At 42.4% G+C, this 14,437-nt stretch overlaps 1 protein-coding gene across 1 annotated transcript; it reads left to right on the top strand.

Moving 5' to 3' along the window:
* The first annotated feature begins 5,147 nt into the window (after positions 1 to 5,147).
* lrrc3ca (leucine rich repeat containing 3Ca) lies at positions 5,148 to 13,262 on the top strand. Its single transcript, XM_058062334.1, has 2 exons — positions 5,148 to 5,436; positions 10,061 to 13,262. The coding sequence occupies exon 2, from the start codon at positions 10,116 to 10,118 to the stop codon at positions 10,908 to 10,910; it is 795 nt and encodes a 264-aa protein (XP_057918317.1). The 5' UTR covers positions 5,148 to 5,436; positions 10,061 to 10,115; the 3' UTR covers positions 10,911 to 13,262.
* The last annotated feature ends 1,175 nt before the right edge of the window (positions 13,263 to 14,437 follow it).

Genomic DNA, 14,437 nt, shown 5'->3' with positions numbered 1-14,437 from the left:
GAAATGCAAGGAAATACAGCTCGAATAGGTGCAGATTCTGGGAGATCAAGAAAGTTCTCTGTGCAGGTTATTGTGTGTAGTTGCTCTATAGGAGTCCACATACCAGGGTTACACCGTAAGCCTTGGCTGGATTGTTTTCGGAAGGGAATGCAAGCATGAAATGCTCTCTTGTGCAGGTTGCAAGTGCAAGATTTTGAATAAGCTGCAGAGAAAAGACGGAATCTTTTTAATTGTGCTGGCAGTCAATGTCGATACAATCACTATTCATTCTTATCGCTCCCCCTCAGTGACCTCTTATCTGACCTTGACGTTAGCATGCATAAACAAGTATTTGGCTAACCTGCAATGTCATCACACTGTGGTGTTATTATTGTTATTACAAGTATCCAGGAAGTCACTATAGCCCAATGCATGACTCTTTAACATAAAAAGTGATAAGGTGACATAATTTTCCAGTTAGAACGTGATCATAACAATGTGATAATATAGTTGTCAATGTTAATGATTCTGCAAATATCTTCTTTCTACCAAAGTTGTGGCCATTTTCAAACGAGGGAGAAAAAAAAGCAAAGTACTTTCCATCCCAAAATAGGCACCCATGTGACGTAGCGGCGATGTTAGTAAAGTAGATGGATAGCCGTGCTCTCAGTGCCACCTGTTTTGCTGTTTATTTATTTACGATGCTGTGTTTTCTGAGGAGAAGGAGAAAGAAGCATGGTGTCATGAAAGCTTATCCCGGATGACTTTGGGGCCAGAGGCAGGGTACACCCTGGACGGGGTGCCAGTTAATCACATTGGTAATGATAATGGTTTAATTTCATTTGAACATGCATCAGATTACAATTGAATGCATCACATAATCAGTTCCCAGTTCCACATGTCCAAAAGGAGTAGGAAGAAGCAAAGCTTATTAAATCCTACCCCTCCATCTGGTATGTTTACAATCAGCAACTGTTACATTTGTTCACTTCCTGTTTTCCATAATATAGTTTAAGTTTTTTTTTTAAATTTTTGTTAGTTTTTTGTTGTTTTTTAAATATTTTAATTTTAATTTTAATTTTAATTTTAATTTTAATTTTAATTTTAATTTTAATTTTAATTTTAATTTTAATTTTAATTTTAATTTTAATTTTAATTTTAATTTTAATTTTAATTTTAATTTTAATTTTAATTTTGTTTGTTTTTTGTTGTTTTTTAAATATTTTAATTTTAATTTTAATTTTAATTTTAATTTTAATTTTAATTTTAATTTTAATTTTAATTTTAATTTTAATTTTAATTTTAATTTTAATTTTAATTTTAATTTTAATTTTAATTTTAATTTTAACCGAAGTACGAGGTGACATAATGGGTACCATAGTAACTGTCAAGACTATGGAAACTATGGAAACTATGGACTATTCCACGGACTACGGAAAACACTCACTTATGGAATATTTAGAGTTTCCAATTAATTCATCAATTAACATGCATCATCAAAGCACCCTCGATGGCTAGTATATGCTAGCAACAGATTGTGATTTATCTACATAAACTGTCGTAATCTGTGCTGAATGCTAATTCGCCAACACCTCCCGGGACTTTCCAAATACTTCTCCACCGAAAGGAAAGGATTTCAAAGACCTCCAGGTGCTTCCAGATGAGGTGGGGTGACACCTATTATTACTGGCTGTGCCTCCCAAATCTTTTTGAAACACCTTTCTTGTGTAATGCAGAGTGAAAACATGCAAGGAAATAAATAATAAATATGCTAATGTGTTCGCAAAAGAGCAGGCGGGACTTTGATGTTTTTCATGGGGACGAGGGGTACACTCCAGAGAGGAGTGCGTGTTCGCCTATCAAATAGGAGCGTGCCGGTGCGTATGTGTGAGCGAGCGAGGATGAAAAATGAGAATGAACGAGAAATATTTATAATGACTTGTGGAGTTCCACTGCAGCATGGAGACACTGCAGGGCCTCTTATGTAAATCCCCACTCAGAGGATTACAGGTGTGCCAAACCTGCTCCCTTAATCAGGACTGCATAGTGGAGTAGAAGACATCATAACGACGGACGTTTAATTGACTTGAAAGCGCTGGGCTAATGCTTGATCGCTCACGCTCACGGACGCTTTTGAAGTAATCTGATAAAAGTGAAGAAGATTGACTGCCGGTGCACTCTCCTCTGTAGCTGAGTCCAACTAATCCTATTTGTGCTGTTTCACTCATCTCATCTTCCTGTAAATGAAGAGCAGGAACGGTTTTGTGGCTGCGGGGGGGGGTCCTGAACACCATGCGGCCTATATTTGGGAAAATGGGCCTTCTTTGGCTACAATAAAACACCATAGCATGGATAAGGATGTTTGAAAAGTCCCATATTATTCATTATTATTATTCATCATTATTTTCGCGGAGGTGCTGGAGCCTATCCCACCTGTCTTCAGGCGAGACCCGGGGTAGACAAACAACCATTCACACTCACATTCATACCTATTCCCAATTGGAATGTGAGAGGAAACCGGAGTACCCGGAGAAAACCCACTCATGCACGGGGAAAACATGCAAACTCCACACAGAAGGTGGAATTGAACCCTGCTCTCCTAGCTGTGAGGTCTGCACGCTAACCACTCGACCGCCGTGCAGCCCCCCACTGTACTGTTAACCATTACATTAAAAAAAATACATTAAATACAAAAATAAATTTAGCATACTTAGTCATTAGTAGGGCGGCACGGCGGTGTAGTGGTTAGCGTGCAGACCTCACAGCTAGGAGACCAGGGTTCAATTCCACCCACGGCCATCTCTGTGTGGGTTTTCTCCGGGTACTCCGGTTTCCTCCCACATTCCAAAAACATGCTAGGTTAATTAGCCACTCCAAATTGTCCATAGGTATGAATGCGAGTGTGAATGGTTGTTTGTCTATATGTGCCCTGTGATTGGCTGGCCACCAGTCCAGGGTGGACCCCGCCTCTCGCCCCAAGACAGCTGGGATAGGCTCCAGCACCCCCGCGACCCTTGTAAGGATAAGCGGTAGAAAATGAATGAATGAATGAATATTACATTTTAGGGCTGCATGGCATCAAGTGGTTAGCACACAGGCATCACAGCTAGGAGACCTGAGTTCAATTCCGCTCTCAGCCATCCCTGTGTGGAGTTAGCATGTTTTTCCCGTGCATGCGTGGGTTTTCTCCGGGTACTCCGGTTTCCTCCCACATTCCAAAAACATGCTAGGTTAATTAGCGACTCCATGGTTGTTTGTCTATATGTGCCCTGTGATTCAGGGCACTCTCGCATGAAGACAGCTGGGATAGGCTCCAGCACCCCTGTGACCCTTGTGAGGATAAGCTGTAGAAAATGAATAATAATACTAAGACCATAGACAAAAGTATTTTTTATCTCGGGGTCTGAAGGCCTTCACTTGTACATGAGCCTTTCTTCTTGTCACTCCCACACGCCAGTACCCTACAGAGTTGCAGCCACCAAAAGTATCTCAAAGGTTGAGGAGGAGGAGTCAAGATGATAAACTTTTGTGATTTCAAGCCAGTGGATCTCTTGCCCCCCCCCCCTCCCCACGTCCTCTTTCTTCTTGCTGCCAACAGATAAGGAAGTTTGATTGATTCCGCTAAAACTGTTGTATATGGGCAAAGACCCGGGAGAGTCTGCCAAGCGTTCAGCCATGATGGTATGAATGGAATTAGAATCAATACAGTAGGTTTCTCCGACTTACTTTGAATGATTAAGTCTTTATACAGTGGCGGGATAGCTTGTGTACAATTACAAATGCCTTTTTGAAACTGATGCAAGTACTTATTATGATTTTATGGGTCTAACCGTCAGTCCATCCTGTAGACAGATGCAAACTGTCAACATAGAATATGTATTGCTGGATGCCATTTTACCCATGGACAAATTGGAGTCGCTAATTAACCTAGCATGTTTTTGGAATGTGGGGAGGAAACCGGAGTACCCGGAGAAAACTCCACACAGAGATGGCCGAGGGTGGAATTGAACTCGGGTCTCCTAGCTGTGAGGTCTACGGGCTAACAGCTCGGCCCACTAATAATACTATAATTAATGAATGAATATTAAAAAGAGCGTGCAGACCTCACAGCTAGGAGACCAGGGTTCAATTCCACCCTCGGGCATCTCTGTGTGGAGTTTGCATGTTCTCCCCGTGCATGTGTGGGTTTTCTCCGGGTACTCCGGTTTCCTCCCACATTCCAAAAACATGCTAGGTTAATTAGCCACTCCAAATTGTCCATAGGTATGAATGTGAGTGTGAATGGTTGTTTGTCTATATGTGCCCTGTGATTGGCTGGCCACCAGTCTAGGGTGTACCCCGCCTTACGCCCGAAGACAGCTGGGATAGGCTCCAGCACCCCCTGCGACTCTTGTGAGGATAAGCAGTAGAAAATTAATGAATGAATATTACATTTTAGGGCTGCACGGTGGACGAGTGGTTAGCACACAGGCCTCACAGCTAGGAGACCCGAGTTCAATTCCACTCTTGGCCATCTCTGTGTGGAGTTTGCATGTTCTCCCCGTGCATGCGTGGGTTTTCTCCGGGTACTCCGGTTTCCTCCCACATTCCAAAAACATGCTAGGTTAATTAGCCACTCCAAATTGTCCATAGGTATGAATGTGAGTGTGAATGGTTGTTTGTCTATATGTGCCCTGTGATTGGCTGGCGACCAGTCTAGGGTGTACCCCGCCTTACGCCCGAAGACAGCTGGGATAGGCTCCAGCACCCCCCGCGACCCTTGTGAGGAAAAGCGGTAGAAAATGAATGAATATTAAAAAGGTCATTAAATGGATAATAATAAATACATCATCAATAGTTGTAATGATTAAAGACAATATGTCACAATTTAACAGATCAATTAGCCAATAATCTTAATGAATGAATTAATTCTTAAATCGTGTATTTAACTCGCGCTAAAAATAATAAAGCCTGGTTAATAACGTTATGGTAGTTATGGTATTTATAGTATTTATGGTAATGTTTCTTAAATAGGAAGTGCTCGACAAGGGGGCGTGGCCTCTTTGCAGCCACCTGATGCATACACACACACACACACACACACACACACACACACACACACGCGTGCGCGCGCAGCCCTGAAATTGCGAGCTCCTAAACCCTAAAGTGATTAGCACGAACAAGCCAAAGCTACCAGGGAGGATCCATTAGGGCAGAGTCCATAATGGTAGCACCCATGTTGTTGGTTGCTCCCTCTCTGAGAGAACACACTGGCGCCAGATGATATGCTGCCTCCCCTGGTTGCGTGGAAACTACAAAAAAAAAAAAAAAAAAAGCGAGCGGTGAACTGCTGTGGAACTGCTGTGGAAGCATCTCAAGCGGCGCGTCTTGGCTCTCCGAACCAGAACCAGAACCAGCACAAGTTTAAACGAGCCATGATGATGTGAAGATGAGCCGGAGCGACAGAGCTCTGCAAACGTGAGTGTGTGCTTGACCGTTGCTTGCTTTGCATGTATTTACAATCTGGTTTCTATTCGGATTCCAGAATGTATGAATGGAATTGGTAGCCTATTCATGATACACAGCCATTGTATTGCTGTGAGCGATGTATTTGCAGTATGGATACAATTGTATATTTTTTGAAGTATTTACAATATAATATCACATCTTCCATTCACACAGCATGTTGAAAAGTAATTCAATTTCATATTTACACTAATTCAGATTCATGTCATAATCAATTCTAATTCCTCCCAAAGGCCATTATTACACTATGTGAACAGAAAACGGCATTGGACACTGACTGTGGTTAAAATCACTAGGAATTGAACCTGACATCCAATGATGCATTGTAAGAGGATGGAGCTAAGAGCTTGAAAATAAGATTAAAGTTACATTATAATATCTTCAAGAAGGTCAAGGCTGTATTCTTTTTCTCCCGGTTTTAGCCCCCCCCCCCACTGAGAAATAACCAGCGTCTTTTATCCCACGCTGCATGCTCTCAACTGGGTGATGCTTTGGGATGGATTGGCACGTTTTTACAATAAATCAGCTTTTTTTTAAAGCAACTATTTGCAACTTTAGTATCCGAGGTGCAAATTTAGGACTTATTTAGTATGCAAATGAAAGCAGTCTGGTTATCACATGGAGGTATAGGCAAGATTATTATTATTAAGGATGTATATTAAGGATGTATCGGCCCGATATCTGCATCGATTGGGTGATATTGGTATCACATTTTTTCCCGATCATGAAAACGATATTTTAAACAACACATATGTGTTCATTCCGCCACAGAATATATGTCATGTTACACATATAGGTATCGGAAATTGAGAATTGGACCATATCGGACGCCAATATCGGACATCCCTAATTATGATATATATTATTAATTTATGTGCCAATCTATTTTGCTGGGTTTTTCATTCATTCATTCATTTTCTACCGCTTATCCTCACGAGGGTCGTGGGTGGGTGCTGGAGCCTATCCCAGCTGTCAGCGGCCAGCCAATCACAGGGCACATATAGACAAACAACCATTCACACTCACATTCATACCTATGGACAATTTGGAGTGGCTAATTAACCTAGCATGTTTTTGGAATGTGGGAGGAAACCGGAGTACCCGGAGAAAACCCACGCAAACTCCACACAGAGATGGCCGAGAGTGGAATTGAACCCTAGTCTCCTAGCTGTGAGGTCTGTGTGCTAACCACTCGCCCGCCGTGCAACCCTTTGCTGTTTTTTTTTTTTTAGTATAAAAAACAATGTGGCCCACAAGTGACCCCAAGACCGTAGTTTGGACACCACTGATATATATTAGCATGTATATATTGTATTAATGTAAACCAAAAGGGGGTAGGCATTTATATTATATTTTGCTTCAGCCTACTCCTTTTGGGCTTGTGATCAGATAGTTGAATAAAAAATGTAAATAATTAAAAGTTATATTTTCATTGATGTAAGAAATGCATTGTAATGTTTCATATATTTGCCTAAATAAAATTAAAAAAAAAACGCATGAATCTGTGGGATGCAATACAGTTATGAAAATAACGATTCGGTTTCCCATCCATTTAAAAATCATATTCATCATAATCACATGCATTCATATGTCATATGTCGCTGAATACCACACTTTTACAACTCTAGAGTGGAAACAGGAGTTCAGAACATTCCACCCTTTTAAAAGATGACATTAAATCCAAATAAAAGACATGCATGTACGGTATTTACCCATTCATTCATCTTCTTTCGCTTTGTACTTTGTTTCCATATTTTCTATATTTTCCAGCCAAAGAAAAACACCTTGTGATTGATTTGCTCCTGCACTTATCAGCGGGGGGGCATGACTAAGTCAAAGAGCGTGACAGTGGCCAGCCAGCCAGCAAACCAGCCGGCCAGCCAGCCTTTCTTTTTCCTGTCACATGGGTCACAGCCTGATATTTGACCAAGGGATAATGGGAGTGGAGAGGGAAAACGTGGGGGCCGGAAGGGAAATAGGACACATACTAGAAGTGTCGGGTGATCATATCATATCATATCGTATCGTATCGTATCATATCAAGCGGGCGGGTTTAACATTACGACGCTAACTTGTGGTTTACACTTCAGCTAACCACAGGACGGGAAACCCTGACTTGTGTTTTTACCTGACGACTAACGCCATAATAGTTTCTATTCTCCATCCTTCCCACGCTGCTTTGGATCGAATGTACCCAGTCTGAAAGGACACAGCTCAGGATGCTAGAGTACTAGTCCACAGTCTTTCCAGTTCCTTGATGCCTCTCTTATTGAGTGCTGCATTCAATGCGACAAGGTTTCTCATATTTCTATGTCAACGTGGAAAACTGTCAACATAAAATATGTATTGCTGTATGCCATTTTACCCATGGACAAATTGGAGTCGCTAATTAACCTAGCATGTTTTTGGAATGTGGGGAGGAATACCGGAGTACCCGGAGAAAACTCCACACAGAGATGGCCGAGGGTGGAATTGAACTCGGGTCTCCTAGCTGTGAGGTCTACGGGCTAACAGCTCGGCCCACTAATAATATTATAATTAATGAATGAATATTAAAAAGGTCATTAAATGGATAATAATAAATACATCATCAACAGTTGTAATGATTAAAGACAATATGTCACAATTTAACAGATCAATTAGCCAATAATCTTAATGAATGAATTAATTCTTAAATCGTGTATTTAACTCGCGCTAAAAATAATAAAGCCTGGTTAATAACGTTATGGTAGTTATGGTATTTATAGTATTTATGGTAATGTTTCTTAAATAGGAAGTGCTCGATAACGCTTAACTGAATGACTTTACTACTTTGCGGTTCAAATTTCGATGCATCACCAGATCACAGATTTTCTGACTGTAACTGTTTTGTTGTGGTTTACTGCTTTTTACTTTAAAAAAATGCATATTTAATTAATTACATATTCATGGCCTGATTTAAGCATTTTTTTCAAGCATAAAAAGGGCTAAATGAACAAAAATACAACTATAATTATATTTTCTGATGTATTCTACACCACTAGACGTCAGTCATTGATGCTGTCTAGTAAACCACAAGGAACCCTACCAATGCTATCCTGACAGTATATTCATTCATTCATTCATTTTCTACCGCTTTTTCCTCACAAGGGTCACTGGCGCTGGAGCCTATCCCAGCTGTCTTCGGGCGAGAGGCGGGGTACACCCTGGACAGGTGGCCAGCCAATCACAGGGCACATATAGACAAACAACCATTCACACTCACATTCATACCTATGGACAATTTGGAGTGGCTAATTAACCTAGCATGTTTTTGGAATGTGGGATGAAACCGGAGTACCCGGAGAAAACTCCACGCATGCACGGGGAGAACATGCAAACTCCACACAGAGATGGCCGAAGGTGGAATTGAACCCCGGTCTCCTAGCTGTGAGGTCTGCGCGCTAACCACTCGACCGCCGTGCCGCCCAATTTTTTTCACTTAATTATTATTATTATTTTTTTTACTGTAATAATGATCAGAGCGCTAAAACTAAGGTGCTAAAACTACTCAGCTAGTAGAAATACCGCTTGATGAATTCAGCGTCAACACAGGTAAAAGGCATGAGTTGTCCAACCGACATGCAGCTAGCGCCATCTTGCAATGTTAACATAAATCGCTTCAGGAGATTATCGCGGTTAAATCGGTTCCAGATCCGACCACGATAAGTGAATTTCCGCAAAATCAGGATTCTATTTTAACCTGCAGCACCAGCCAAACCCAGCAGCTGGGATAGGCTCCAGCACCCTCTGCGACCCTCATTAGAAAAAGCGGTTTAAAATGAATGAATGAAGTAAAAAAAAATATTAAAATGAATTAATAAACAGACTCCAATATCTGCCCATTTCCATTGTGGTTTAGTGAAATAATATTAGTATTTATGGTATAAACCTTAGTGGAAACAGGGCTCATTATTACACAGCCAAGCAACACAACTGCTCCTAATTAAATGTTGCTTGTGCATTTTCTTTGCGGAACTCCTTGGAGGACACAGTATCAGTACCACTATTGCAACGCCCCCCCCCTCCAAAAAGCTATTTGATACTCACACCGAGATCGATTACATTTTTTTAATCTCTGTAAGTGGATTGTGTTCATTGAGCGTACATATTGACGAAATGAAGACACCCAGGTGAGCTGGACTTGGTGTAGTTTGGCCTTAGTTGACCCTCACTGCATTCGACTAAAATGAGTACATTAAAAAACGCCACCAGTTAGCAATTAAAAATGCTTTTAACACAAAAAACGATACCAGATTTGCAGATGGACAATAATATCAATGCCACTCACTTGAATGAGTTGTTTCGTGTGAACAATTGGTGCCGTATCGCTCTGTTAATACGAGTCTGCATGCACCAAAATAGCCGTGGCGCTCTGCGGGGATGTCAATTACAAAAGAGGCGCAGTGACACCAAAGGATTATCTTGCCTTGTTTATTGTACCGAGGATAAAGGACTGTTTGATCCGTAGACTTCCCGGGAAATGCAACAGGAGCGCAGTCGTTTGCTTCAATGAGAAGATTCATTCATCATCTAATATGCTCTTCTTATGTCACAGGCTCATCAGTCACCGCGGAGATTGATGCATTCCCAGGGCATGCCCATATCGCAACATGTCCATCCTGATCGACTATGCGGTGATGTGTCTGCTGCTGCACAGCCTTGTGCTAATGACCTTCTGCTTTAACAACGCCGCCACCAGTTGCTCCAAACGCTGCTACTGCTCCGAGGGCGAAGGCGGCGGCGGCGGCGGCGGCGGCAAGACCGTGCGCTGCAGCAATCAGAAGCTCACCGAGATACCGCAGGACATCCCCAACGACACACGGAGAGTCTACCTGGACTTTAACCTCCTCACTTCAGTCCCGGCCAACGCTTTTACTGGTTTGAGCCACCTGGTGGAACTGGATCTGTCGCACAATGACATAACCCAGCTGGAGTCCGGAGCATTTCGAGGTCTGGGTTCCTCGTTGCAGTTCCTTGACCTTTCCGCAAATAAGTTAGCTCATTTTAATCCGGATTCCTTCGAAGGCTTGCGGGCGCGTGCCAATTTAACAAACAATCCCTGGCATTGTGACTGCAACCTGCAAATGGCCATGCCCCGCGTAGACCTGGAACCCGTGTCGCTGACTGGTATTGTGTGCCAGACTTCAGATCCGGAGGAAATGAGCGTTCAGGGACTGGCCTTCCTCTTGGAGCCAGATGTCGACCTATGCGTGGTGATGAAGAGGACTACGGACGTGGCCATGCTGGTGGTCATGTTCGGTTGGTTCACCATGGTCATCTCCTATCTGGTCTACTATGTCAGGGCCAACCAGGAGGACGCCCGCAGGCATCTGGAGTATCTCAAGTCGTTGCCCAGCAGGCAAGCAAAGTCGGAGGAGTCTTCCACCATAAGTACTGTTGTATAGGATACTAGTTTTATAAGAAAAACCACTTAGGTGGTCTACGTACTAGAAAAACTCTCATTCTTCTGACTGATGTGTTTTTATTTTATTCCGGTTTCTCTTCCATGCGTAGTGATTCTCTTTCCATACTGGCGCTGATTGGACTTCCTGTTGACACGCATGTACGCACTGCTTCTTGTAGCTTGGCGGAATTCATCTGGCTCAATCGTAACTGTCCCAGAAGCCGATAAAAATATGATAATTTACACCTACAAAGTTGTGGGAATGAAAAACCAAATGACTTTAAAAAGACCACAAGTCAGTCGTCTCTTGTTTATCGTGATTAATTGGTTCCAGACTTGACAGCGATAAATATTCATTCATGGAATACTTTCTTAGTTAAGGCATAGAAAACCTGTTTATGATCTTATAAATACAGTTTTTAACATTATTAGAGCCCCATATAGCAGACATAATACGAGTAAATAAGCCATTTAGTGTGTCACAGCAATACACTAAAAGCAGACCTTCATGATGGGCAGACAGATGTATTGCAGACAGGAAGTGATGTCACAGGTTCAGAGTTTAGTTTTAGCTTGTCATGGGTTATAGCCCCAACATAGCTTGTGTTATTTTGGATTATTATGTTATTCGGCTGCACGGTGTACAAGTGGTTAGCACACAGGTCACACAGCTAGAACACCCGAGTTCGATTCCTCGGCCATGTCTGTGTGGTTTTTGAATGTTCTCAAGCGTGGGTTTTCTCCAGGTACTCCGGTTTCCTCCCACATTCCAAAAACATGCTAGGTTAATTAGCCACTCCAAATTGTCCATAGGTATGAATGTGAGTGTGAATGGTTGTTTGTCTATATGTGCCCTGTGATTGGCTGGCCACCAGTCCAGGGTGTACCCCGCCTCTCGCCCCAAGACAACTGGGATAGGCTCCAGCACACCCAAAGACAGCTGGGATAGGCTCCAGCAACCCCCAAAGACAACTGGATAGGCTCCGGCAACCCCCAAAGACAGCTGGGATAGGCTCCGGCAACCCCCAAGACAGCTGGGATAGGCTCCAGCAACCCCCAAGACAGCTGGGATAAGCTCCAGCCACCCCCAAGACAGCTGGGATAGGCTCCAGCAACCCCCAAGACAGCTGGGATAGGCTCCAGCAACCCCTAAAGACAGCTGGAATAGGCTCCAGCAACCCCCCAAGACAGCTGGGATAGGCTCCAGCAACCCCAAAGACAGCTGGGATAGGCTCCAGCAACCCCAAAGACAGCTGGGATAGGCTCCAGCCACCCCCAAGACAGCCGGGATAGGCTCCAGCCACCCCCAAGACAGCCGGGATAGGCTCCAGCAACCCCCAAGACAGCCGGGATAGGCTCCAGCAACCCCCAAGACAGCCGGGATAGGCTCCAGCAACCCCAAACACAGCTGGGATAGGCTCCAGCACCCTCAGCAAGCGGTAGAAAATGAATGAATGTTATTATTGTGCCTTTTGTGACGCAATTTGAACTTGGACTAAATGCCTTTTCTTGTCCTTGTTTACTGACTACTGACACCTAGTGGCCAAAGTGGGAATACAGTACTACATACTACAGGACTCAACACACTAAGTGGGGGCCATTTATTTTTATTGGCCCTAAGATTTAACTGGAACATTTGGTAAATAAACAGTAGTCAGTTTAGAAGAAATGACTACAAATGTAGCAGAATAGGAAACTTGTTGCTAGGCAGAGTGTTCAATGTTTCCTCGATCATAATTAGCTTATAAATCACTAGGTTGTTTCAATCACAAAATGTAGCCCTGGGAAGGAACAGGGAAAGTCAGCCGAGCAATTAAAGCATAACGAGACTTTAATGAGAATTTCATAACTGAATCATTGCTCCTTGTTACATATTCAAATATTATGTACTGTATTAAATTGTCTTGCCGTTGGGCGCCGCAGACCGGAAATACACCAATCATCTTAAACCTGCAGCTATCACTTCCTTGAAAAATTCATGAGCTAACATGGCTAACGTGTTTCCGTGCATGAAAAAATAGACAAATGCAATGCATCCTAGATTAATTATTTATCTCTCGGTGGCCCATTAGCACTTTTAGAGGGATGCTTTGCCGGACTGCTTGATGTGCTATAAAAGCTGTAGTATGTTTTGTTTGAACCCGGACCTGACACTGCAATGGAACAGCGGCATTGTGCGGCGGCAACAATGGTGACTTTTCATTAAAAGGATATTTACCTTTAAGAGTGTTTGTGTATTTGTTTATGGAGTGATAATAATGCAAGGTGTTAAAGTAAATATACTCTGTTCTGTGCCCGTTGCTGTTCTTCTTTAACATAACAATAAAATTGGTAATAATGTTCACAGTCATGCCGTAGCCATGTTGACAGGGAGGGAGCAATTATGCAGCAGCAGAAGCTTATATGGGGGGGGGGGACATTGGATTCAGTCTTCCACTGCTGCACTGATTGGCTGTGCGCGGAACACAAGCGAATCATATTTTTACATAACATCAACCTGAGGTGACTTTGACACGGCGCCATTAAAAATAATTGGAGAATGCCTGGTGGGATACATTGTGGTACATCCACGAGCGTGAGGGTGTCTGCTAGCAAGCACCTGCTGTGGTTTTAAATGTTATTTACAGCTTCATGACCTGAAGGTCTGTTTCAAATAAAACATGTGAATAGGAGTCTCCTATTTTAGAACGCCGGTCATGATATCATTTTTCTTATGCTTTCATATGCTCTCTTTTTAACTCACGGAGCGGTAATATTAGCCACACAGCCCTGCTGAATAATGAAATTTGTTGTTGGGGACGTGAGAAATGGTTTGTCAACAAGGGTATCCCCTGTGTCGGACGCACAAAATGGCCTGCAAAGCAAAGCAAGGCTGATACATGATTTATGACGAGCATAAAAAATACTTGAAAAACTGAAAAATGAACGCATGGTCTTGTGTTTCTTTGTGTGTGACCCAGTTTCTTCAACCTGCCTACATATTGCAAATGGAAATAAAGCTCCCTAAAATGCCTTTTTTGGTATAATAAGGGCCCAAAACCACTCTTAAATACTTCATATTTCATTTATGAAAGCAATATGCATGTCAACACAGATTTTAAAAATCTGAAATCAATTTTGTCTCTGTGGCTATAATATTAAGAGGACCTATTATGTTCATTTTTCGGCGCTTTATATGGAGTTGTGGACTCCTATAGAGCAGCTACACACAATATCCAACACAGAAAGCTTTCTAGATCTTTCAGAATCTGCACCTATTCCGTATTCCGTCATTTTCCAAGTCAATATTATGGTTTGTTTGTTCAAAAAAAAAAGTTACACGACATATTTGAAAAGGAGTAGGAAGAAGCAGTGCTTCCACACAGCAGCGGCAATTACCGTTGACCGATCACTTCCTGTGGTTAAATGGGACTTTAAATGTGAATTTCACTGTGGGGTCCCCCAGGGATCAATTCTTGGGCCCCATTGTTGGCCGAAAACTATGGCCTCTATTGTTATTTTTATGCAGACGACCGCCAAATACATATG

Source organism: Doryrhamphus excisus, chromosome 22 (genome assembly GCF_030265055.1).
Source record: "Doryrhamphus excisus isolate RoL2022-K1 chromosome 22, RoL_Dexc_1.0, whole genome shotgun sequence".
NCBI classification, from domain to species: domain Eukaryota; kingdom Metazoa; phylum Chordata; class Actinopteri; order Syngnathiformes; family Syngnathidae; genus Doryrhamphus; species Doryrhamphus excisus.
This window is presented reverse-complemented; position numbering and strand designations above follow the sequence as displayed.